General features: G+C 40.3%; 3 protein-coding genes across 14 annotated transcripts in view; 1 reads left to right on the forward strand and 2 right to left on the reverse strand.

Moving 5' to 3' along the window:
* ckap5 (cytoskeleton associated protein 5) overlaps positions 1-1174 on the reverse strand; it is a 91671-nt gene extending 90497 nt beyond the window's left edge. For 7 of the 8 annotated variants that reach the window (XM_034227040.1, XM_034227036.1, XM_034227039.1 and 4 more), the window contains exon 1: positions 1023-1174. The gene's annotated coding sequence lies outside the window, so the exon portion shown is untranslated. The remainder of the gene's footprint in view (positions 1-1022) is intronic. The other variant, XM_034227041.1, reaches the window with a different exon arrangement.
* Positions 1175-2063: 889 nt separating this feature from the next.
* Positions 2064-11460, forward strand: cunh11orf49 (chromosome unknown C11orf49 homolog). 4 transcript variants are annotated; one of them, XM_034227140.1, is made up of 10 exons: positions 2064-2208; positions 2888-2940; positions 3132-3234; positions 3563-3693; positions 3942-4026; positions 4545-4630; positions 5074-5278; positions 8550-8659; positions 9599-9662; positions 9811-11460. In XM_034227140.1, the coding sequence occupies exons 1-10, from the start codon at positions 2180-2182 to the stop codon at positions 9980-9982; spliced, it is 1038 nt and encodes a 345-aa protein (XP_034083031.1). In that variant the 5' UTR covers positions 2064-2179; the 3' UTR covers positions 9983-11460. The 4 variants fall into 4 exon arrangements, with proteins under 4 accessions (XP_034083031.1, XP_034083033.1, XP_034083032.1 ...); XM_034227142.1 differs by lacking the exon at positions 2064-2208 and adding an exon at positions 2228-2455; XM_034227141.1 differs by lacking the exon at positions 2064-2208 and adding an exon at positions 2507-2776.
* Positions 11461-18551: 7091 nt separating this feature from the next.
* Positions 18552-24345, reverse strand: part of LOC117553250 (C-Jun-amino-terminal kinase-interacting protein 1-like) — a 97221-nt gene continuing 91427 nt past the window's right edge. For both annotated transcript variants that reach the window (XM_034227114.1, XM_034227113.1), the window contains exons 9-12: positions 21231-21341; positions 20448-20518; positions 20175-20273; positions 18552-18965 (exon numbers count right to left, since the gene is read on the reverse strand). In XM_034227114.1, coding sequence (XP_034083005.1) covers positions 18893-18965; positions 20175-20273; positions 20448-20518; positions 21231-21341 — 354 coding nt within the window. In that variant the 3' untranslated portion in view covers positions 18552-18892. The remainder of the gene's footprint in view (positions 18966-20174; positions 20274-20447; positions 20519-21230; positions 21342-24345) is intronic.

A 24345-nucleotide genomic window follows, 5' to 3' on the forward strand; every position in this document is an offset into this window, starting at 1 on the left:
GGAGACAACAGACCACAGTATGGAAGGAGCACATAACTCCATTTAAAAAAGGTAGGTGCTCATAATGACTACAGACCCTTCCAAGAGTAATCTTGTCATTACACTTTTTAAAGCTGTCTTGTTGAAAGCTTATTATCACTGAATTGTAATAAAACATTTACACTGAAAATGAAATACCACAGTTAAGTTAGATTACAATAACGTTATAACCAAAACCAAACAACTGATATATCAAAATATCGCCGGCTGCAATCACAATAAAACATTGTGTTTTACATTGTAGAGCAGAGGTGCCCAGTACGTCGACGAGCAATTTATCTAAACATTTAGCAAAAGTGCACCACATTCAGACGAGGAATGCACCGGGTTGGACTGTCTTTCTAGTAGCTTTGTAGCCCCATCCACGAGTAACGTTTCCACGTCAGCAACACACGGAGTTAACACAATTATACAAACATGGGTTAATGATTAGAGGTAACTGAGTTACTCTTTATTTTGTTACAGTTTCAGCTATTCTGTTTACAGTTCTGTCATCAGATTATTTAATACGATTTGTTAAAACATTGTTGTTTCTTTTGATGTGAAATATTATTTATTTATCTAGCTGACGTTAGTTACTAGGTTGCTAATCAGTTAGCGCCATTAACTAGCAAACGTAGCAACGACTGTGATGGTTGCTGCGTTAGCACGTTACCCCGCTCATTCTGGTTAAAGCCGTTACAACATAACAGCTCACTGTGACAATGCATAAATAACTTCGAATATAAGCTTTAAACATAGTATCAACATAGACTCATAGCGAGACATTACGGCTTGCCTTTTCTTATTGCTAAAGGTGGGTAGCCATCGTTAGCTACTGAGAAACAAGGCTATAAGCTATCCTGCCACAACCACCAACATAGACAGGCCTAACAACGCACTTCAAAATGACAGCTCCAGAAACACAGGAACTAGCATGCTAATTCAGAGTAAAACATTAATTATCACTATATTTAGAAAATGATTGTATATGGCTGGGTTACCTGTGTGTGAATCTAAGAGACAAAACGATGCTGGATGTCCAGTTAGACGGAGATGATAATGGGATTACTGTGGACAAGCCCAGTCGATCTTTATAGAAATGGGGATCGCGGTGCATTCTGGGCGACACGGCCATCTTTTGAAATAAGCGTCTATAGCAACGGCAGGCAACAGCCGTCAAAATCTATCAAGCTTCACCGTTCATCTATCAGCTATTTTGCATCCGCAATGAATATAGAGCGCATTACATATAAATGCCCACACATATAGGACCTACAGGATCACTGAAAACAATACAATCATCCGGACAAAGATGATATAGCTAATGTTATGCTAACGGGATGCTAACAAAATAAAGCGTTGATACTGCCTACAAGAAGATGCACAGCTTCCGGTTCTAAATAAAACTGACAGCTTCAACGTTTTTAAAGTGAATAGAAGGTATAGCGTGAATCACCATACAGTATACAGTGTGTGGTCGTTAATGTCTTAGATTAATCAACAATGCGGGAAACTATTTATTTCTTTGTTTATGGCCACTGTTTAAAAGACAAATTAACACACTTCCGGTCCTATTACTGCTTTTTATGTCCAACTTGTTGCAGCTTTTGAAATTATTCAAAGGGCGGAGAGTCAGAGAAGGAGTGGAGAGGTGGAGACCCGACCACAACCCTGCCTACATCCCTCTGTTCTTTAATCCATACAATGTGTATACAACCTCACCGCATGAAAAATAAAATATATAGGCCTACTAGGACACAACAGAAGTGCACCCCACATAGTTGTTGGATTTGCGTATTGCAGATTGGATTTCGCGATTAGCGGAACCTTAGTTTTCACTAAACGAAGTCATTGATTGGTCGCATTTGAACTCTAACCCTCCCCACAAGGATGACATTCCTTTGCCGATTGGACCATCGCATGTTTCCCTTATCCCCGAACAGATTTCACTGGCTGCTTTAAAATAAGGCCCCTCCTGTAACTATACAAATCCTTGCATCTGATGTTCAGGTCTATTTTTCCCTACGTTAGTGTGGTTTAGCTTTACGCATTACTGTTGTAGCTACTGGACCTCAGTCTATGGCCCTTTCTCATTTCACTAATTGGCTGCTACTGACGTCCGGGTCATTTCACTCCGTTAGGAAGGTTCCTAAGCTAAATGGACTATTCGACCGCAACCGAGGAGGGGTAATTAGTTAAATGAGAAGGGCCTATGTATTTTGCATAAGAAAGTGAAAAAAGGGAAAGGTGTCATTTTCTGTTGCAAGTACAACCTTGTTTTAATCCTTTGTGAAGTCCATGAACAACTCCATTAGCCTTTACATCGGATTTACCACAGACTAGGCTAACAGGCATGTTACTGAAGGATAATCATAAAAACACAAGTGACACAAATATATTTGAATGTGTGTATCATTACTAGCTACAATTTAAGGTAAACGCTTCCTTAATACATTATATTGACATATAGGCCTAGACTATGTTACTATTTTTGCGGTCCAAACAATGCATTTAAAATAAACAGTACCGTAGCCATAATGAAACCCAGTTGTATATTGTTCTTTTTATAATAAAAATAATAATACATAATTTGTAGTATTTATATTGAAATTACTATTAAGCCTATTATCATTATTATTAAGATGTAACGCAAAGGGAACCTTTGTGTGCTTTGTTGTTCGGGGGGCTTTCATTAATGTAACTCACAACACCCTGCTGGTTTGTGGAAGGCCACATTCGAACCTAGAACAAAACAGTCAGTACTATAATTTGCTTAGCAAAATCTCAAGGCTAGAACAATTAATTGTATAACACTTGTGTTCATACCTATGTTATCAATGTTGATGTCACCGTTATCTCCTGAAAGGACGACCACGATGAACCGGTTCAGTTCGGCCGTCCCAGATAACGAGTACCTCGGTAGGTGTTAGCCGGCTGTGCTAACAGCTGAGCTCTTTAGCTAGCACCTCTTTACTGTGCATTTTCCCTTCAAATTATCACGCTGCATCAGTATGCCGTCATTAATTTATTAAAACTAACTATCTGTTATAAAACAAGAAAAACATTTGTATTTGTATCGGCGCGTGTGTGACTGTTCATTTGTCTCACAGCGGACAGCAACGTGTTGTTCTACCTGAGTGATGCAGTGAGCCAGCTGCTAGAACATAAGGAAGAATATACCCATTTTGGGGTGATCCGCTACTTTGCTGAATAGTATGTGACACACGCAGACACACACGCACGCATGCGCACACACACACACACACACACACACACACACACACACTTATCTGCAGGTATCAGGAGGGTTATTCTGATGGTCTGGAAAGCAGACCGTGGAAAAGGTTTGACATAGCTCTACTCCACACACATGATATTCAAACCATACAAAGCATGATGTTATTATATGTGTGTGTTCTCCTATATGTTAATCTGCACACATGTTAGTATTTAAAAAACCCTTATAGAATGAATGCAGAAAGCCAGTAATGCATATTACTTACTACATTTGGTTCCTTTTGTAATTTGTGTGTTTTTGTAGTTTCAGCAGTGTAAAGAACAGTAATCACGTGCTCTTCAGAGAGTATAGCTACATCATGGCCACTCCACATAACAGAGCCTCCTTCATCAGAGTCTTCTGGAGATGCTACAGACAGATCGGCAAGAGTGGTGGTGAGAGAGCTAGAACAACTGCAATGTAAACTGATCTGTTCTGCCCCTAAATAATTGACCCTTTCTATATATTAGACTAGGTTTATCTTGACATGAGTTAAGTGATTGTCGATAACATTTAAATATTCTGATCATCAGTCATTTGCATGGGTGAAAACATTGTTCTTGACACCTTTCCAGTAAGTGAATGTGTAAACCATAACTTCATTTGGGTGATGTTCTTCACTGTTGTTCTTTTTGTATGACAGAGTTGCTCTCCATGCTGGAGTACAGGTCTCTGCTGCAGTTATTGTGTCCAGACTTCCCTTTGGAGCCGGTGCAGAATGCAGCCAGGTACACGGACACGCCTTGGACAACTTACTGATTGTTTGCTCAAACACAATTTATTATTTCATCCCAAACTCTTTTGACCAGGCTTTCTTTGTATTGTTGTTCACCAATCCACAGACGTCCCACCTTTGTTAGTTTGGTGACCACAAGTTTAATATCACAAGCTTTGAAAATATTCAAGTTCAAGTAACTATGAGGATTATTCTGAGGTACATAGTGTAGTAAACAGGATGTCTATTAAAGTACAGTACAGTGCAGTCATCAACATGTAGTTATATATTGTGTATATTGTACAGAGCAGTGCTATACCCTGTAACTGACCTATGAATAAAGTGTTAACTTTGAGCCATATGGACCGAATCATTTATTTTAATGTATTTTCATGTTGCATACAGCTCTGACTTTTATATTAAGTTATCTTAAGTTAGGATGGTTGGGTCCCTTAATCCGCAGGTAACTGTGCAGGTTGACAGCAGATTGCTGTAAACTTGGTTATCAGCTTTTCCTTTCTTGTCCTGTAGAATTGTGCTGATGGACGACGCCATAGACTACCTGATGTCTTTCTCTGACTTCCTCTTTGCCTTCCAGCTACAGTTCTACTACAAAGGTACAATAGAACTGTTTAATATGGCCGTCCACAGTATGTCCGGGCTCGTGTACTCTGTTCAATCAGTTTGGCTGTAACCTTTAATATTTAGGGTGGGTGAATGATTTGTATATGTTTCCAAATATTTTACAATATAATTGAAATCAAACTGTTGTATTTTATTCTCTATGGTATATTAAATGTTATCCACATTTTATATGTTTAACCGTGGGCATTTTCATTGTTGACTGTTGATTGGCCCAATATGGTTACATTCATTGATTGATGAAGTCTTTTTAGAATAACAAGCTGTGATCTCTCTGTGATCAATTCTAAGTTTAGTTATCTGATAAGAAAATTGTAATACAACCCACTAACTACCCATAGTGAGAGAGGGATTGTCCATTAGTAAGCAAAAAATGAATATCCTCCCCCTGATTGCCCGATGTGCCATATTTCTGTAGAGTTCCTGGACAGCGTGCTGGTGATTTATCAGGATCTGTTAGCAGGGAAGAGTCCCAACACCGTCATTGTTCCCACGTCCACCTCCATCGAGCAGCTCCCCCCTGTGGCTGCAGAGGAGAGCGACAGGGAGCAGCAGCAGGACGGAGTGGAGCCCTCCACTCTAGCACAGTGTGTAGATGCCTTCTGTGACAGGTTCAAACACAGGTGAACACAAACACTGCACATTCCAGTCCTCACTCCATCAGTTGGAAAATGAAAAGGGATATTGCTTTTCAGGTTTTGCTTCATTACATATCATATTACATATCATATATTACATATCAGTGTTTCCCCTAGGTCTACTGCTTTGGGGGGGTGCAGCCTGGGGGGGGGGGGGGGGGGGGGTTGGCATTGGGATATATATTTTTTTAAATCCTCTGGAGCAGAGAGAGGAGCTGTGGATTATTGTTATTGATTAATGCATCAGTGTTTCTTAGGGTCAAAAACACTAAACTCACAAATTAAAATGAAAGCGTTTATTTAATAAAAGAGCGCATGATCAATGTGAAAAGTGACAGCAGATATAGATTAGTTGCAATTTGGTGCTATATATATATTTTTTTAAATTCTAAAAAATAAACACCTTGAATTTCAGGGGGGGCGCGGGGCTCCGTTGGCGGGGCTCCGTTGGCGGGGCGCAGCGCCCCTCCAAGACCATGGTAGGGGAAACACTGTATATATATATATATATATATATATATATATGTATATCAGTGGCGAACCGTCAGGGCCTTCAAGATATTCAGAGAATACGCTGGAACACTCAGATAAAACAAACAAAAAATCGATTTAATTAAATAAATAAAATGTAATAAAATGAATAAATGAGAATGGTATCTGTGTTGTTGATCAGTAATATTACAATGTTACGTTGATTGGTTTGTCCTTCTCGGACCATGCACTACGCATTTCAGTGGTTTTGTGTTAGAAAAGAAAGCAACCAATCAGATCTTGTTCTGGGTCTCTGGGTAGAATATCCTTCAACCAAGGTATTCTACATCCTGATAGAATGCCCTGGCCGTTGCACTGAATGAGAGCGTACGTTTGGACTGACAGTTTGATCAACCAATCATATATTGATTTGTAGCCAATGGGCGTGTTCTTTCAGAGTTTCCCTCGGTTCCAGGGTACTCTAGTTAACTGGCTCGAGACAGAGGATCTAAGAATGCGACGAAGCAATTCATGCCGTTTTATTGTTTTTAACGTTGAAATGACAAGTGCAACAGGTGAAGATGAAGTTGTTGTGAAATTGTTGGGAGTACCCTTTTCAAGACGACAATTCAGTGAAAAGACGGACATTATAACGCCGCGGGGGGGGTGTCTACAGAAGGTCCAGTTGTGATAGACACGGTTCGCCACTGATGTATATATATATAGGATATGATACGATAATGATTTATTGTCAGATCCAGTCTGACATTTTTCTTGCATCACAGCAGCTCCATTTGCAACATCAATCAAGGACAAAGATTAAAACAAGATTCAAGGAAAAGAAAAGGAGTGCTTCAGTCTTACTTTATTGGGACCCCGTAACTACAATTTGATGGTAACATTTCATATTCACTGTTCAGGACATGGTTTATTGTATTTACTTGCACTATTGTATCAGTTTTATTGTTTTGCACTGTTGGAGGAGCCTGTGACCTAAGATTTCCATCCACATAACTACACTGTAGCTATGTTCGAATGACAACAAAAGCCTTGAATCTTGGTTGGGGTCAGAGATGATGTTAATATGTAGTTATGGTAGGCTGATGCCTAAAGTCTCTCACAGGGTTTACCTATAATCTTTGAGCAGGTGTTCAGCTGGTGGAGCAGTTTTAAAGCAGTAGACAAACACTTGTAGCATTTAGTATTGCAATACTGAAGAACAGTGAAAATCAGAGATGTAAACAAATTAAAGAATAATTTGTCTACTCGCCCTGAAAGACCTAAGTTGTGTTAGATGGGAAAAGAAAAGGTAGTTTTCAAAATGATTTATTTTGTCCTTTTGGTAGGTGTATTCAATTAGATCTTTCCAGGATACCAGATGGTATCACTGCGCCCACATATTGATATGGAAGTAACTGTTGTATTCTTTGTTGCAAGTATTACAATGGGGACTGTATGGGAGTCAGATGGTGAGCCAAACACATTTTTCTCTGTTTTTTTGCTATTAATCTCAGAAGAATTATTATCACTCAACCACTTGATTTACAGCCCAATGTTGTGTGAGTTACTTAACAGAGATATTAACACTGTATCGTTAGAGTACCTAATAATGTATTGATTTGGTGTGTTGGTACGACAATCGTCAGTGTAGAGAGTCCAGAGGGGCCCCACATTGAACTCATGCAGCCCTGGGAGCCCTACATTGAACTCATGCCGCCCAGAGGGGCCCCACATTGAACTCATGCAGCCCTGGGGGCCCCACATTGAACTCATGCAGCCCAGAGGGGCCCCACATTGAATTCATGCAGCCCTGGAGGCCCCACATTGAACTCATGCAGCCCTGGGGGCCCCACATTGAACTCATGCAGCCCATAGGGGCCCCACATTGAACTCATGCAGCCCTGGGGGCCCCACATTGAACTCATGCAGCCCTGGGGGCCCCACATTGAACTCATGCAGCCCATAGGGGCCCCACATTGAACTCATGCAGCCCTGGGGGGCCCCACATTGAACTCATGCAGCCCTGGGGGGCCCCACATTGAACTCATGCAGCCCAGAGGGGCCCCACATTGAACTCATGCAGCGCTGGGTGCCCTACATTGGTTGTGATAGCAGATTACATGGTTTGTTCACCTTTACAAGTTTGACGACATCATGTCGTAATTAAAGGATTGTATAAAGTGAAGTTTCTCATTCTACATCTGATGTTAGCCTAGCCACCTTAGCCAGTCAATCAATAATAAACATTAAATAATAATTGTATTCATTCACGGATGATATAAAACTCCACGCTGTAGAACATACATGGTGTACACGCAAATCTATTATTTATCATAAATACTTTGAATGAGTATGTACTTGTTGCTATCATTGTGGCATTAGCTGTCTCTGCTGGTTTATCAGGAGTATTTTCCCTATGATATATTTTCTGAAAGTCTGATATGACAACTTGTAAATGTATTAATTACACCTTAAACCTGATTTTTGTTCTCCTATCAATACATATGAAAGCAAGAAAGAAAGGTTTGTGATATGCTGCTGTTCAAAACAACCTCTCCGCCCCCTACGTGTGTAAGCTGAAGACTTATGTTGCTCTCAGCTCTTGGTGCCTGCCTTTCAATAGAGGGTGCCTCAGTGAAAGCAACTTTCGGGGCGGAGAGTAGGGCTCCGGTGCAGTGGAAGCACCAGCACTGGGCCTGGAACCACCGCAGTGTAAAAGGGGAACATGTGTGGAAGAAAATAAGACCAGAAGGGGATTGAAGTATTATGTGTTGTGTTTGTGTAGTCATCCTCCAAGGTCCTGTATGAAGGGAGTGCTGGAACAGACCAACAGAATCTCTTACTACAGCTTCCTAATGAGCCTGGCTAAACATGAAGCCATCAACCAAGCTATTGGTAGGTGTATTCATTATTTTAAACTAGGCATTCAAGGGTATGTCCACCTACTACATGGCAAATTTAGATTTTTTTAATCCGATAAATTAAATAGTTGTATAGATAAATAGTTATTGTAAATGTGAATTCAGCCTATCATCATGGAAAGCTAGCTTTGTGTCATGTTTTTAAGCTGCATTAATGAATGTTCTTGGCCACTTGAGGCCATTGCAGCAGTAAGACCTATACACCTCCAGAAAAAGAAACGGAACATTAATGTTCATTTGTAGTCTTCTTTCTGTCCATTTCATGACTGTACCTCCAATATCCACTGAAGAATATTGAGGGTTGTGAAGGTGGTTGGTTCAAGGATTAACAGTCAACGCAGTGGATTTAAAGATGAGCACATGGAGGCAGGAGTTCCAGATCATTGTTTTTGTTGTAATTTGTTGATTCTAGTTTGTCTTAATTGTAATATTCATACTTCAAGTGATATTCCAGCAAAGCAGTTATCTTTTTACACAAGTATATGAAATGTAGAAATAAGGTAACTAAATGCAATCTAAACGGTACAGAATATAGGGAGATAAACTACTCAAGCTGCTATGAGAATACAATACAAAGCAAAATAAAACGTACTGATTATTTACTCTGACAAACAATTGGTGCTCAGGAGTTGCATTAGGCCAGCCAACTTCTTTGTTCATGGGGGGAAGGATTTCCCACAGGTGAGCTGGCTGCCTTTATTGATTAGCTAGCTCCGCCCCTCCAGGGTGGCAGGAGGAGGGAGCAGGCAGAGGGGGGTGGGAGAGGGATTTTCCACATCTACTCTCTTCGCTCTGTTTTTAGGACTCATTAGCTTCTGAATCCTCTCTTATGTTTACCAGCTAGTTGCTAACTTTGTAACAGCCGTTAAGTGCTGGGCAGTGTTTAATGTCTTTTTCTGCCCTCTTTCTGCAGGAGCGTTACCCAACAAGACAGAGTTTCTGATTGACCCAGAAATGGACCAGGAACTGGACAAACTGTGAGAGAACACACACACAAACACTCCCGTGTATCAAAAAGGAAAACGGGATGCTGCACAGGAGGCTAGCCAACTCGTTTTATTTTCTTTATTTTGACAGTTTTTTTTACTTCTCTTAATATCTCTTACTTTGTCCTGCACCGTCCAGAATCGCCCAGATCTCTGTGAGTCCTGGTAGCAACAGCAGCGGCAGTGCGGTGGGGGGGCTGAAGGAGATGCTGCAGAGGAAGGCCTCCCCCAGAAGGAACATCCACCACAGAAGGAGGATAGAGGTGGAAAGTGATGGCTCCACAGAGGAGACGGACTCCTCTGAAAACTGACCTCTCACCTTTCAGCTTCATTCCCAAATACACAGCGGCTGAATGGAACATTCAAAACTGTCTTGCCCATTATTTGCTATATAGATCCATATACTGACAGTGGATAAGAGGACAGCTGTGCAAGAGAACACTCAACCTTGTGATAGATCACTCCAGTCTTCTATTTTTCCAGCATTGCTGTCAAGAAGAGAGTTATCCAGAGGAAGAACGGTCTACATCAGATCCACTGTTGATGCTTCTCATTGTTCTCTATTGCCCCTTTCACACCAAGGCTTTTCCCGTTCTAGCTCCGTGCTTGAGCTTTTCTGGTTCGGAACCGGTTCTTCGGTTCAGCTCCCGCTCTGTTCACACCGCTCAGAGCCCGACTGGTGCTGCGTCATCGTTTGCGTCATGACGTAACCGTTTGCGTGCCTGCTTCATAAACCCCTCACAACGACAACAACAATAATGGCCGATTGTATTGAAGCGCTACTTGTTTTGGTTTTGCTCTGTCTAAATGGAAGAAATGGGACGACTTTACTACCAACTTTACAGTCGTTACATGCTACATTCAAAAGTTCTTTACAATCATCAACTTCAACGACGAGGTAAATATACGTCCTATTCGATGGCGTTAGAGCTAGCTAGCATGCTCCCCTCCAGCTTCCTCTGTACCTCTTCGGAAGACCAGATTCCCAGTAGGTAGCTGGTCTCTTCAGTGGACCACTGTTGCTTGTTAAGTTTCACCATCGTTGTGTACAAACTGGATACAACGCAGGCTTTTTGTTGTTGTTAGAGGTTGATTCCGCCCCTCCCCCGCCTCCGACGTAAGTGTGACGTGCTTGCTTTCTAGACCGACAACTTTTTGTTGCTTGAAACGAACCGGATTCCGGAGCTTAGAGGCGTCTCCACTGCGGTGTGAACAGGAAAAACCGGTGCTTTTCAAGCTCCAGCTCCGAACCGGCCCTGGAACCGCGTTGGTGTGAAAGGGGCATATGTGCTGTGTGGTCATGTGACATGATAATGCTCTGAGGCTACAGTGTGTTTATTCACAGTTTTCCCTGAAACCCAGTTTCTGTCATGCACTGATATCATACCATTCTGAAACCCTAATCAGTAAAGTAGTTCTAGGTATTGTAGGTTAGTTGCTACTTAACCTACTGGTCTGTAGGTGGACGGTTTTCCTGCTGCTTTATATCCCTCCCTTTTTAAAGGATCGACACAACACTGGACATAAACACTAAAGCTTTCATGGAAAAAGTCAAACGTATTCTAACAACCATTGAGTGTAGTGATGCATGTTCTACACGTCCATCTGCTGTGCTCAGCATGTTGAGGAACAGACACTGAAGAAAGGACTGACACATTGAACAGCTCCAGCATACATTTACACTTTACATTCATTGCCTTCTTAGTTGGATATAGTTACATAAACCTTACTATGTGAATGTAAAATGAATATCCTGACTTACACTGTGAATAAAAACATATAACTGTGAGGCCTGATGTGGACCATTTGTGTTGCTGTCTGACTCTGATGGGGTCTTCAAGTGACTTTATATATTTGTTCCACCTAAGAAATATTGCCAAAGTACGCCTATTTTCAAACCAACAAGACGCTGAAAAGCTTATTCATGCATTCATATTAAGTAGGTTGGACTACTGTAATGCACTCTTTGCTGGTCTTCCAAAACAGTATATCGAAAAGCTGCAAATTATCCAGCACTCCGCCTCCAGGCTTTTAACAAAAAACAGAAACAAGAGAGCACATTACTCTGTTTTAGCTGCACTACATTGGCTGCCAGTGTCTTTTAGAATTGATTTGACTTGTACTGGTTTTTAAAGCTCTTAATGGTTTGGTACCCACGTATCTCACAGTCTCGTTTTCTGTCCCTGGACGAGCCCAGAGGTCCTCTTCAGCTTTTTAATATCCCTTAAGTCCCCCAAAATAAAATGTGTGAGGCAGCTTTTATCCACTCGACCCCAAACTGTGGAACACCCTACCAGGAAATATCTGAGAGGCCAGCTCAGTGGACATTTTTCAATGACAGCTAAAGACACATCTTTTTAGATTTGTATTAGCCTTTAGTCTTTGTTATTTACCTACTTTTATATTCTTTAATTTATTGTATAGGTCTTAGAGGGTTTTAACTTTTTTTATTTTTGTTGGACACATATGTTTACTTTATTTTATAGGGTTTCATATTGTTCCATCGATTCACTTAGTCTTATTTTCCGAGAGGAATCAATATTTATTTTATTGTATTTTATTTGTATTCTCATACCTTTTACCTTCTTGTGTCTCTTAACCCTGCTATGCTGCATGTATCTGAAAAGGTCTTAAAAGTGTCCTATCATGCAAAATGCAATTGTTTATGTCTTTAATACATAATTATGTGTCTCTGGTGTGTCAGGGAACTCACAAAGTGTCGGAAAATAAAACCCTCTCTCTTTTCCTCCGTACCCACATCTCTGAAAACGGGGGAACAGCGGAGCTGATCCAGATTTGCGTCCGATATGACGTATTATCGGAAATGTGGGCTGGCTTTACGCTCACGGCCCTATCAGAAACGTTGCTATCAGAAACAATGCCCGACGTGTTTTGGACGTAATATGTTCTTTGTTTACATTAGCAAGCATCGCTAACACTCAGAGCTTACCTGTACTGGAGAGAATATGTGTAAAAAAGCAGGAAATAAAAAAAGGTACTCACCTTGTGGTAAACCCGCAAGAGAAAAAGAGTTTGAGCTCCATACTGTTTCAGAAATAATGCTTGATGTGGTTTTGAACATGATATGGCGTTTAATCACGGCAGCGTTTAGCTGAGAATCTCTCGGTATAATTCCGAGCAGGCATTAGCTCCCACCCCCTCTTTTTTTGTTTTTTTGCAGCTAAGGACCCAAAATCAGCACTTCTCTAACAGGTCTAAAATAGAGGGAGGCATGGCTAGAATGGGTGATTTGTTTGGTATTTTGAGCAAAACACACCATAGACATGATTTTTATATTTTTTTTACATATCTGAGACCTATAATATATGCCTAAAAATAGCATGATCGGAGACCTTCAACATCTGATCTGAGGGGAATTTCTTGTTCATTTTTAACTTGAGATGTGTGCCATTTTGTAAATGTGCTCTATGAAACGTGCTATATAAATAAAGCTTTATTATTATATAGCACCTCAATAAAGAACACTAGAGAAACAGGTAAACTCCCAATGGGCCCCGCTGAGTCCAACATATCCTGACATTTAATCCCAAACTCTGCCAACTTTACAACCTACATTTCCCATAATGCAACCAAGGGCATCTTTTCATCTCTACCTCCAGTTTTACCACAGGCTTCTGTTGTAATGTGTAGTGCTGTCCAGATACATTTGATGACATCATTAGTTCTCGTTTCCTAGATAGAAAATGTTTTCCCAGGCTGAATGCTACTTACCATGAACATTGATCTGACCACTATGTGTTAAATCAATAGTGGCTCTTTAAATCAAACACATGCATGGTGTCTGTTGGGACATTTACCACAAATTGAAAAAAAGCAAAAAAAGCTTCTGGCACTTTTGCAAAAGTAGTTTACCAATGTCTCCAGAATACTGCACGGATGCTTGCTGGCTTTCATTCTTTGATCTTTATTCATATAACTGATTTCATTGGTTGATAGAAGTCTAATTAGGCAAAATAGGTTGCTGAACACTGTCCATATTTATCTCAGGGTTTTTTTGTCTGCTTGTATGAATATGAAAATGCATTTCAACATTTGAATACATATTACACGTGTCTATTATTTTATCCTTGAAATTCCTTTATATCCTTTTTTAAAGTCTTTCCTAGTTTTCTAGACTCCATCACACCAGAGTATACTCATACTTTACTACACATTAAAAATAGGACTCAAGTTTGGCCTTCCAATTTATTGCAGTGGGTTGTTGGAAAGTAGCCAATTGTAAATCCGAGCAAGTTAAAAATCATAAATAAATATATGGTAAATATACCTATATTCTATAAATATAAGATCCTTTGTTTCCAAAAGAAAATGTATTCTAAGTGGATTTGTAAATGTGATTTATTGACAGAATGATCACCATCAGTATCACCAGTTTGTGCATCTTCTGTGTCTCTTCAGTTTACAACATCAATATCATGCGGCGTTACACCCAGGTTTAGTCAAACCAACAGCATACAATAATAACTTATATACAAACATACATACATACATACATACATTATCTTTACAGGATATATCTATATTGATGATAAGTCATGTACAGGTGATCCCATTGGTGTTAATATCACAAACGTGGAATATATAGAAAGGACACTTTCGGGTGGATCAGAACAACTTCCTGTGGCACACCTCATATGGTGGGCATGGAAATTAACATGTGGTGGATAGTACACTCTATAAGGGGTCAGATGGCACGTTTTGTTAATCAATACCAACATGTTCAGTCCGAAGCTCTATTCCATCAAATATTCAACCCTAATCAGTAATCACGTTTTTAGAATCGTGCCCTGTATTTGTATCTTTCCAATGCAACAAAAGCAGAGACATCATGGGACTAAATATCCTCCACAGAAATACCAGCTCATCATTCTCAAAATGATACATTACTTTGTCTTTGATGCATCAGCTCCATAGTCAGTCAAACCCTGGTTCCCCTAATCTCTGCTCTCTTGAGTCCCAGTTACATTATTTAACATTCCATGGCAGCCATCTTAGGTGTACCAAGTCATATCCAGCTACAAGACTATTCTTCTGAATGAGATGGGGATGTTGTATACATTTAGATTCTGTGATTGGAGACATCTGAAGTCAACGGTTATTACAGAGGACAGTCATCACCACTTCACCAGAACAAAATAGGCACTGTTTTTCAAACATAAAACATTTCAGGCTTCATTTCCATTGCCTTTACACGCTCAAATCCTTTTATAATATATAATTCAACTGCATGAACAGATGTATTCTGATTCGCTGGTCCAAAGGTTCACTTCCTGGATCTTAAAGCTGCATTCATTTCATTTAGGTTACGTGGCTAGCAGGTTAGCAAATATTAGTCTCCTTACACGTCTACCATGTCTTTCTGCCGGTTCATTTTTGGTCTGCAATGTACAGAGGGTTTATCAAATCATTTTAGCAGAAAAAAGCTACCGGTTGCTTCTGGAAAAAAGTTTGATGGGAGTGTAGTTTGCTTGAAAAGCAAAGCAATGAGCGGAAAGAGACTTAAAATCCCCATAGAGCTGAGGTAAACGCATTGTTCACCACTAAGAACGTTCCTTTTATAAATTGCACATTGTCTTTTGATCCAATGCTTTCAAAACAAATGTTCATTGACGCAGATATAAGTCTGGAGCTAGTCTTCAAACGGCTGAAAACTAAAGAGTAACTGTTGGAAAGGAATCTTTCTTGTTATTATACCCCATATTTGGTCCTAGATTTGAGCAGGCAATGCAAAAGAAGTCTGAACTGAAAGTAATGTGCAAAGACATGGACATGACGGCACAGTGATCCACCCCCCAACACTCTGATCTTTGTACACATACTAAATTGCACAGAATCATTTGGGCCTTGTTATTACACAGAGTTTAAGGAAGAACATATTTCATTGGTCAACCAGAGAAACCCTGCATAGAGGGATTGTGGTTGGCACCACATTTGAAGGAAAATAAACATAAAGCAGTAAAGAGATACATGAGGCGCCTCCAACAGTATTCAACAGTAGATTGTCAAGTCAAGGGGTTACAAGATACAGAATTATTCGTTGATATATTATAATATATTTTGCAAAAAAACAAGCAGGTCCTTTGTTCTTTGTATGTTCCAACGCTTTTTAAACTGAAGGGGGGATTGTTGCTAATAAGAAGCCCTTCATAACTGTGGAGTAAAGCATGATGCTAATTTAAAGACAGAACATTTACCCTCTCTTCATAAACACACAGTCTTGCTTTTTCTCTAATTCTCTTATTGCTCATTTGGCTTGATTCAAGGACAATCCATGGAGCCACATCTGTAAAGTGCAAATGTTTGTCTGAATCTGGTTGGACACAATTCAACACTGAATTCAAACTCAAGCCCACATGAATCACATGAGTTTTTATTTATTTAAGTAGCTACTTTTTTTTAGATGTTTGAATAGGCTTTGAGGATGTTTAGCATATGTACATACATTAAACCTTACACTACAGATACAGATATGTTGTGCATTCATTATGTTGTTCCAATAAAAGGATTATTCATTTGAGCACTGGTTTCAAGTTCAAAAATGTATCATACAAACCTTCTGTCATTAAATTAACTCCACAGCACAAAAGGTTTTATATCTGCTCTTACATCTAATATCTACCTGTAGTAGCATACACGTCATTTTAATGCATAACATATATACATTTCAGATATTTGTATTTACGGTGGCCCTGAAGTGCAAGTCAAAACAACATTTCACAAAACACTGCAGCATTTCAGAAAACACTTCAACATTTCACAAAATGCTACAGCATTTCATAAAACACAACGACATTTCACAAAACACTACAGCATTTCAGAAAACACTTCAACATTTCAGAAAACACCACAGCATTTCACAAAACACTTCAACATTTGAACTTTTACGGAAAGGGTATTCCTTTAGGAGAACACTTCTTGTTGTGATTGGACAGAGCCAGCCAGAGAAGCACTGCTGTGATTGGTAGTTTTTGCTGCCAGTCAAGAAATGACGCTTTGTGATTGGTCAGCACCTGACAGCGCGACATGTCCCAAAACATCAGCCGTTAGCTGTTAGCGCACAGAGCTCACTGCTCCTCATATCTGTTCAGAAACTGGACAAAAGTTAAACATGAACAAAACACAGACTGTCTGTGTCATGGCGATTACAGACGCTGCTTTATTTATGTCTGTATGACGTTGTTGTGAGTTTGGACGGAGCAGCTACAGGTTAGTTTAGCCTGATCGATCCGATCTCCATTCAGAAAACACGCATTTTAAAAGGTTTTTCGCCTGCCGTCTTGCCTGCACACTTGTCAAAGCATTAATTCATGTTTTTTACTAACCAGTATCAGTATGTAGTTGCTTCGGCATCATTTTGAAACTTGTAATACAATTAAATCACGGTCAAATATGTTCATTTTGTTGTAGTTAGTATCTACCAAAGTATTTGCATGGATATAAGCCCCGCCCCCTCTCCAGCGCGTCTTGTTTGAATGACAGGAGTAAACACAGCTGACAACCGCTGTGAGACTCGAGCGATTAGAGCGATGCGAATATTCGGGGCTTATCTCCATGTAAATACTTTGATATATCAACTACAACTAAATGAACATATTTTACCGTGATTTAATTGTAATACACGTTTCAAAATGATGCCGAAGTAACAACATAGCCTACTAATACCGTTTAGTAAAAACCATGAATTAATGCTTTGACAAGTGTGCAGACAAGAAGGCAGGCGAAAACACTTTTAAAATGTGTATTTTCTGAATGGAGATTGGATCGATCAGGCTAAACTAACCTGTAGCTGCTCCGTCCACACTCACAACAACGTCCTAAAGACATAAATAAAGCAGCGACTGTATTCACCAAGACACAGAGAGTCTGTGGTTTGTTCATGTTTAAGTTTTGTCCAGTTTCTGAACAGATATGAGGAGCTGTGAGCTCTGTGTGCTAGCAGCTAACGGCTGATGTTTTGTGGTGATGGGATGACAGCATGTCGAGGATAACATCATATGAATATCCATTGTTAAAATATTCCCTTAAGATTTCCATCTCTTCTTCCATTCTTTCCAACTCAGTTTAAAATGAGTGCAGAAACAGCTGAATAGTACCAAACCAAATAGAGAGGCGAAGTCCCTCCCCTTCCGGTGGGACTCATGGGACCTTATTTCGGAAAAAATTATGTATTGAAGTCAATGGGGAGAGAAAGATTATCTTTCGATCCCGTTTGAATTGTACCACGAATTACACATATGATATTTGTCAATCTTAAATAATAATTTCCATGTCAAAAAAGTCACAGTTTGTCGTAAAACTGTTGAAATATAAGACTATGAAAAATATGCAACTAGAAAGACTACAAATCCCAGAATCTCGGTCCCGACTAACTCCCCTTGTGTGTATGTACAGCTCTCAACATGCCCAGACTTGTAGTGATTTTCACCTCTTTTAATACTTTCCGCCTCATTCTGAAAGAAAGAAGTGAAATATGCCAACGTGACGGCCGTCTTGGTGTGTGGTACGAGACGGGAGATGTAGTTCATTGAGCGGTTTCACACAAAAAAAGTGTTTTTATTTTTTTGACTTGTAAAATTATCTTTCAAATTGATAAACATCATATGTGTAATTCGTGGCACAATTCAAACGGGATCGAAAGATAATCTTTCTCTCTCCATTGACTTCAATGCATAACTTTTCGGAAATAAGGTCCCATGGAGCTCAACCGGAAGGGGAGGGACTTCGCCTCTCTATACTGGCGCTGTCGGGTGCGGACCAATCACGAAGCTTCATTTCTTGACTGGCAGCAAAAACAACCAATCACAGCAGTGCTTCGCTGGTTGGCTCTGTCCAATCACGAACAAGAAGTGTTCTCCCTAAAGGAATACCCTTTCCGTAAAAGTTCAAATGCTGTAGCGTTTTGTGAAATGTTGTTTTGACTTGCACTTCAGGGCCACCGTAGTATTTGGTTAGGTTTTGGAAAACATTTCTGGTCAGTGTATGGAACATGTCATGTGATCCTAACCATCCATAGAGGAATGTATATTATGACATGGATCAAGAAAATAAAACTATTTCTGTACTACAGGATGCAGGTAAGAAAAGAAACCCCCCATGCAAGCACTCTGAAGAAGAGACATCAGTGGTCGCTGTGTAAGACCAGGCTTACGTGCACATACAGTAGTGAGTATTCAGGACATGGTGTGGATGGGGGAGAGGGGTTATTCAATAAAGATGTCTTCAGTTGGACAGGAGTAGCCAATGTTGTCCCTGTAATACTGCTGGAAGGCCCTCCTGTGGGACAGCAGAGGAGATCATTAGTACATGAAATGACAATAGCTTTTTTGAATCAGGACAGATGATAGCATATATTTGTGTACCTCACTATTATTAACTACACTGTTTAGGATACAGGTCAAGTTTGTGTATCAAAGGAAGATAGTGTCCCTTTGGTACAGAAAGGGATACATTGAACAAGTTGCCAGACTAAATTAAATGGAGTTGACAATGTAATGACACTTAACACAGTGTCTTCAAATGTTTTGAAATCATTTACTTTAAGGTGTGTGACTCCCAGGTTGTGAGTTGGTTGATGGTCATTCTAGATGACTCCTCGGTGTGCTTGATGGTTGGATCTGCCCACTCGTAGCAGTCTGATTTGGGGCCTTTCTAAGTTGTACATATAGATTTCTCTTACACCTGCTTTGTAAAATGTGGATAAGTGAATTCCCAACTGCTACCTAGTATTAAAGCGTAAGTAATATTTGTATGAGATGTTGCTCAGTTTTTGCGCCTGTCGTCCACCAAATCGTGGTCTTTTGTGCCGAAATAGCTCAGTTGGGAGAGTGTTAGACTGAAGATCTAAAGGTCCCTGGTTCCATCCATGGGTTCCAGCAGCAGGTAGATTATTTTAAGTTAATGTTTATACTGATTACTCTTATACCTGCTTCGTAAACTGCGGATAAGCTATTAAGATGCTAAGTGACAAACCAACTGGTCACAAGTATTTCATGGAAATTCCTCCCCCTCATGTCATCCGGCCCACAAACACGAGCAGACCTTTGTGAAATATGATTTCAAACTTATTTTTTGATACGTCATAAACATACAGGACAAATGACATCCGTCAAAGCGTAATTGGGAATGTAATTTTAAGGTGAGCAGGCTGCTCAATCTAACCCTTAGGATATTAACGTATACAGAAGGTTTATGTTGCAAGCTGTAGAGATACATTATTTATTCTACTCTACAGTATTTCATTTTTAAATCTTTGAATCATGAGTGCAGTTTTCTGTTGCTAAAGGTATTGTTAATGAAGCCTTAAGAAACAGGCAGTGTTTCAATGTTGCACAGTAAAGAAATACCCCAAAACGTAAGGTTCCCTCAGGAGTACTTGAGTAATTGTATTTAGTTACTTTCCACCACTGAGCAGATATCCAATAGTAAAAGTCACAAAATATGTATAAAATGAACAACAAAGAATAGAATAAAAATATATCTTACCCTACAGACTCAGCTAGAGGATGTAGTGTTGTCTCTGCAACCATCACATGACAGGCGAAGCGCTGCTGGTCAGGGTGTTTGGTGATGAGACCAAAATACCTGCGGGCAACAATCAGCATGACTTATTCATACACGGAGGCTGTAGTACACAGAGCAGTATATTATTGTCATGTAAATGTGATGACACTTAACACAGTGTGAGAATAGAGACACTTTAATGTTAGTTTAATGCATTTGTCATGCAAGTGTGCTAGATGAAGTAGTGAGACTCACTTGCTGTGTTTTGGATGACAGCCACAGAATGAGATGTTCTTCAACTGGAAGAAATGGAAACACTGGTCTCCCTGACAAAAACAGACACACAGAGAAATGTCACATTTTAATGATTTAACTGCAAGATTTCCACTGAGTGGCAGATATCTCACCATGGTGCAGGTATTTTACTTGTGTTTAAAATGTCTCATGGTCTACCCAACCTACTGTACGCTTAACGGATTCATTAAACAAAATGAAAACTCATCAAGCAAAACACTACTGACAAAACTAAGGAACATAAAATCGCTCAACTCTTTCTCCAAATCTGTAAAACAGTGGACATGCTGTCATAAACTGGAGTAAGGGTTATATAAATATTTTTCTAATTCTCTGTGCCTATTAGCATTTATCTGTTTTTATGTATGTGCTTTTGTGTGTGTTGTGTGTTACGCATAGGTTTGTATTCATGTGCATTCACTTGTGCATGTGTGTTTTATAATATGCTGTAATTGTGCTTCAAATGCGCCTTTGTGTTGAGCTCTTGTGTTTTCTTTCTTTGCTCCCCTATGTTTCCCTTTAATGCCATCAACCTTAAAGGGATTGCAGATGAAAATGAGCCTTTATGGCTAAATATGGCACATACCTGATGGACTCAAGTGCTCATGTTCATTCATGTGCATTGTCCCTTCTTAAATAAGTACATACTTACACTGGATACACATTTATTTTTTGAGTAGCTTGCAATTGCTGGATTAGAAGAAGTGTGAACGTGAAGATATGTAGATAGAGTAGTGCACGTACCCTATGAGCAGAGTGACACTGGTCCTGGACACTGATCTTCACCCCCCTCACACTGACCTCCAGCACACAGGCTGAAGGGGGCTGAGCTGCTAACCGCCTGTTACACGCCACCTGTGAACACAAGTCATCAGTCAGTCATTAAACACAACTTTAACTCTCAGCACTCTACACTGTTTTATTTATTATTACCTGTCTGTAGTGTTAGGCCAGTTTAGAGCCGTGTTTGTCCAACACGTCATCACCTCAACTTTATATCCTTTTATAGATGTGTATGAAATAGTCATAATTGTGTTTGGGTATGTGTGTTTATTTGTGTATTGAGGGGTAGTGGGGTGGGTGGGCTGTTTGGGGAAGCTTTCTGAGAAATAACGTTCAGGAGAGTTGGATAGATCGCATTTATTACGAATAATTTTCCAAGTTTACCCATAATATTAATGCAATACACTTGACCTCTGCCTTTGCTGTGCTTTGCAGGCTTAAATTTAGCAAGACAATAATCATCACTCAGTATTCAAAACTCCTACTTGTGTTCCATACACTAATGTAACAACAGTAACTGTGGGGGAAACTTCTGAAGCAATTGAAACAGGACTCAGAGAGACACGAGGAGAGCTGGAGCTTTGATGGAAAACACTGACGGTTTATTTGGACCTTCGGCCGGAGAATTCATAAAACATGTCACGGGCCACAAGTTGACTGGACTGGATCAGTTAAAGGGTCAGTACACCCGACTCTGAACAGAGATTGGATTCAAGACTTCTACCTCAACCCTAATGCCATCAATGCAGTTGACATAAAAGAAAACTCATATTCAACATTTTCATTAATTTCCTGTCCCTACACTTTTCATTTAGTTTTCTTTTCATTTGGCATTCTCACCCTGGTCTTATGTAATAAATACATGTTTTCACAGTTGCTTACACTCCTTTTCGGGTTTGCTAACGGTAGCTACTTTAGCTTGATAGCTAGCCATGGCTCCTTCCCCACCCTCGGGTGCTATTTCCTGCTCTATCTGTCTCATGTTTGGTTACCCCCTTACTACTTCCCTACCTCCCAGTCCTTTACTGGTACCGATAGGCCTACATGTGTTAAATGTAGTACAGTTTCTAGGTTGGAGGCGGGAATCATAGCCATAGAAGCCCGGCTCCGCATTTTAGAAAGTAACTCAGCTACAGTAAAACCCATGTTAGCCGGTATAGACCGGCAAGAGATAGCTCTTACTAGCCGTCCCCTGGCAATTCCCAAGCAGCAGGGAGACGGGGTGACTGCTCAGAAGGGGCATAAAGCGAGACCCGCAGGTCCCCACCAACCCGTTCCCGTATCTAACAGATATTCCCCACTCAGCGAGACACCCGCTGAGAAGTCAACTCTGGTTATTGGTAGCTCTATTCTGAGATACGTGAATTTAGAGACCGAAGCCTCCACAGTCACATGCATTCCGGGGGCCAGAGCGGGCGACGTTGAGGCACATCTTAAACTGCTGGCTAAGAATAAAGGTAAATACAGTAAGATTGTTATACGTTTACGCCAATCAGAATGCACCAAACTTAATGTGGCGTCGGTGTGTAGTTATGCTAAAACAATGTCGGACACCGTAATTTAGTGCGAATGCTGTTAACAGCATTCCAACTATCTGTTATTCTACGCACAAAAAGTTCATTATTCCGCCGACTTATTTTGGCCCTCTTCTCCTACCACATTGAACATCGCAGAAACTCCGTTCAAACCTCTGGTTCAAACATCAAAACGTTCAGCTCGGTCGGGAATCGCAGGCTATTACTTTTCTCATTCATAACTTTCATAATTCCGAGAGATACATCCCATAATACATCACATTTTTAACCATTGAAGTCAATGGAGAGATTCTTCAGACTTCAACAAATCTTCATGCGACTTCAACTGTTAACTGTTCATTCATACTTTCACTCAGAAACCTCATTCCAACTTTAAAATGTTACACATCTTTCTGACATTATTCGTGTAAAACAACTTTTAAATCTGATTCTTACTTTTAGAGATATTAAACATTGTTCAGACCTTGTTAAAGAGGTTTTCTTCAGATTTTAACATTAACTAGAGTGCGTGATGTCACAGCTAGAGGGTAGGAAATCTTGAGAATTGCCTTCATATATTTTTTTTAAACTGCCATAATTCCCAAACCCTACATTCCTGAGACATCATTTATCATGACAAACGTAGGAAAACATTTCGTAGCTTGAAAAATGACAAATAATTAAGCAACAATAATTGAACAAAATGCCTCTTGAGCAGTGCTTGAATTGGGCCGGTGTCGGTACCATATGTGTTCGGGGTACCATATGTGTTCGGGGTCCGTCTCTTACCAATGACGTCATGACGTCAATGACGTCACGCATTGTGATTGCCTAAGGCTAGGCAGTCAAGAATATTCTAATTAGCTTCGGCTTGATGTGGAGATGTGATTTGATGTGTCGTTTGTCCCCCAACTCCTCTCCAAAGTTGAGATATGTAATAAAATACTCAATTGTCATGCCCAAAGCCAAGCACTAGGCCCTGGTTAAATTAAGAGGCTGATCTGGGGCACTTTTGTCCACTTTCCCTGGTGCTAGAAACTCAAGTCAGGCATCCCTGGAATCGTCTCAGATGCGGCTTTCACACCAGCGCTTTTCCCTTTCTATCTCCGAGCTAGAGCTTTTCTGGTTCAGCTCCGGTTTCCCTTTTCTGCTCCCGCTCTGTTCACACCGCCCAGCACCCGACTGGTGCTGCCGCTGCTGCGTCATGACGTCACCGTTTACATCGCTGATTTGCTCCCCAACGGCATTACAGCGCTCACAACAACGGGGAACTGCGTCGGGTCGATGATCGTGTTGCTTTTAATCACACGAAGCCAGAATAAATTGAATAACGACTTCTCCAACCTTATACTTTGCTCCAGAGTGCCGTGGTTCATTGTTTATTAATTTGTTTCTGTGGCATTTACCGACCCCAGTGTTGGCTGCTCTTCCACGGGAGTTTATTCTCCTCCGTTAGCTCCCGGTTAGCTCACACTGCAGCGGCCGCTCTAAAGTATTCACTGTCCGACTCACACAAGCAGCTGATACATATCCCCAGTTCCCCATAGCCTAAGTGAATGTGT

This window comes from Gymnodraco acuticeps, unplaced genomic scaffold, assembly GCF_902827175.1.
Source record: "Gymnodraco acuticeps unplaced genomic scaffold, fGymAcu1.1, whole genome shotgun sequence".
Classification (NCBI taxonomy): domain Eukaryota; kingdom Metazoa; phylum Chordata; class Actinopteri; order Perciformes; family Bathydraconidae; genus Gymnodraco; species Gymnodraco acuticeps.

Bases quoted from the DNA above. Each gene is read 5' to 3' on its own strand.
- cunh11orf49 (XM_034227139.1), top strand. From the start codon at position 2,850: ATGTTATCAATGTTGATGTCACCGTTATCTCCTGAAAGGACGACCACG. The intron at 4,027-4,544 runs GTACACGGACAC...CTTGTCCTGTAG, and splicing joins CCGGTGCAGAATGCAGCCAG to AATTGTGCTGATGGACGACG. The intron at 4,631-5,073 runs GTACAATAGAAC...ATATTTCTGTAG, and splicing joins GCTACAGTTCTACTACAAAG to AGTTCCTGGACAGCGTGCTG.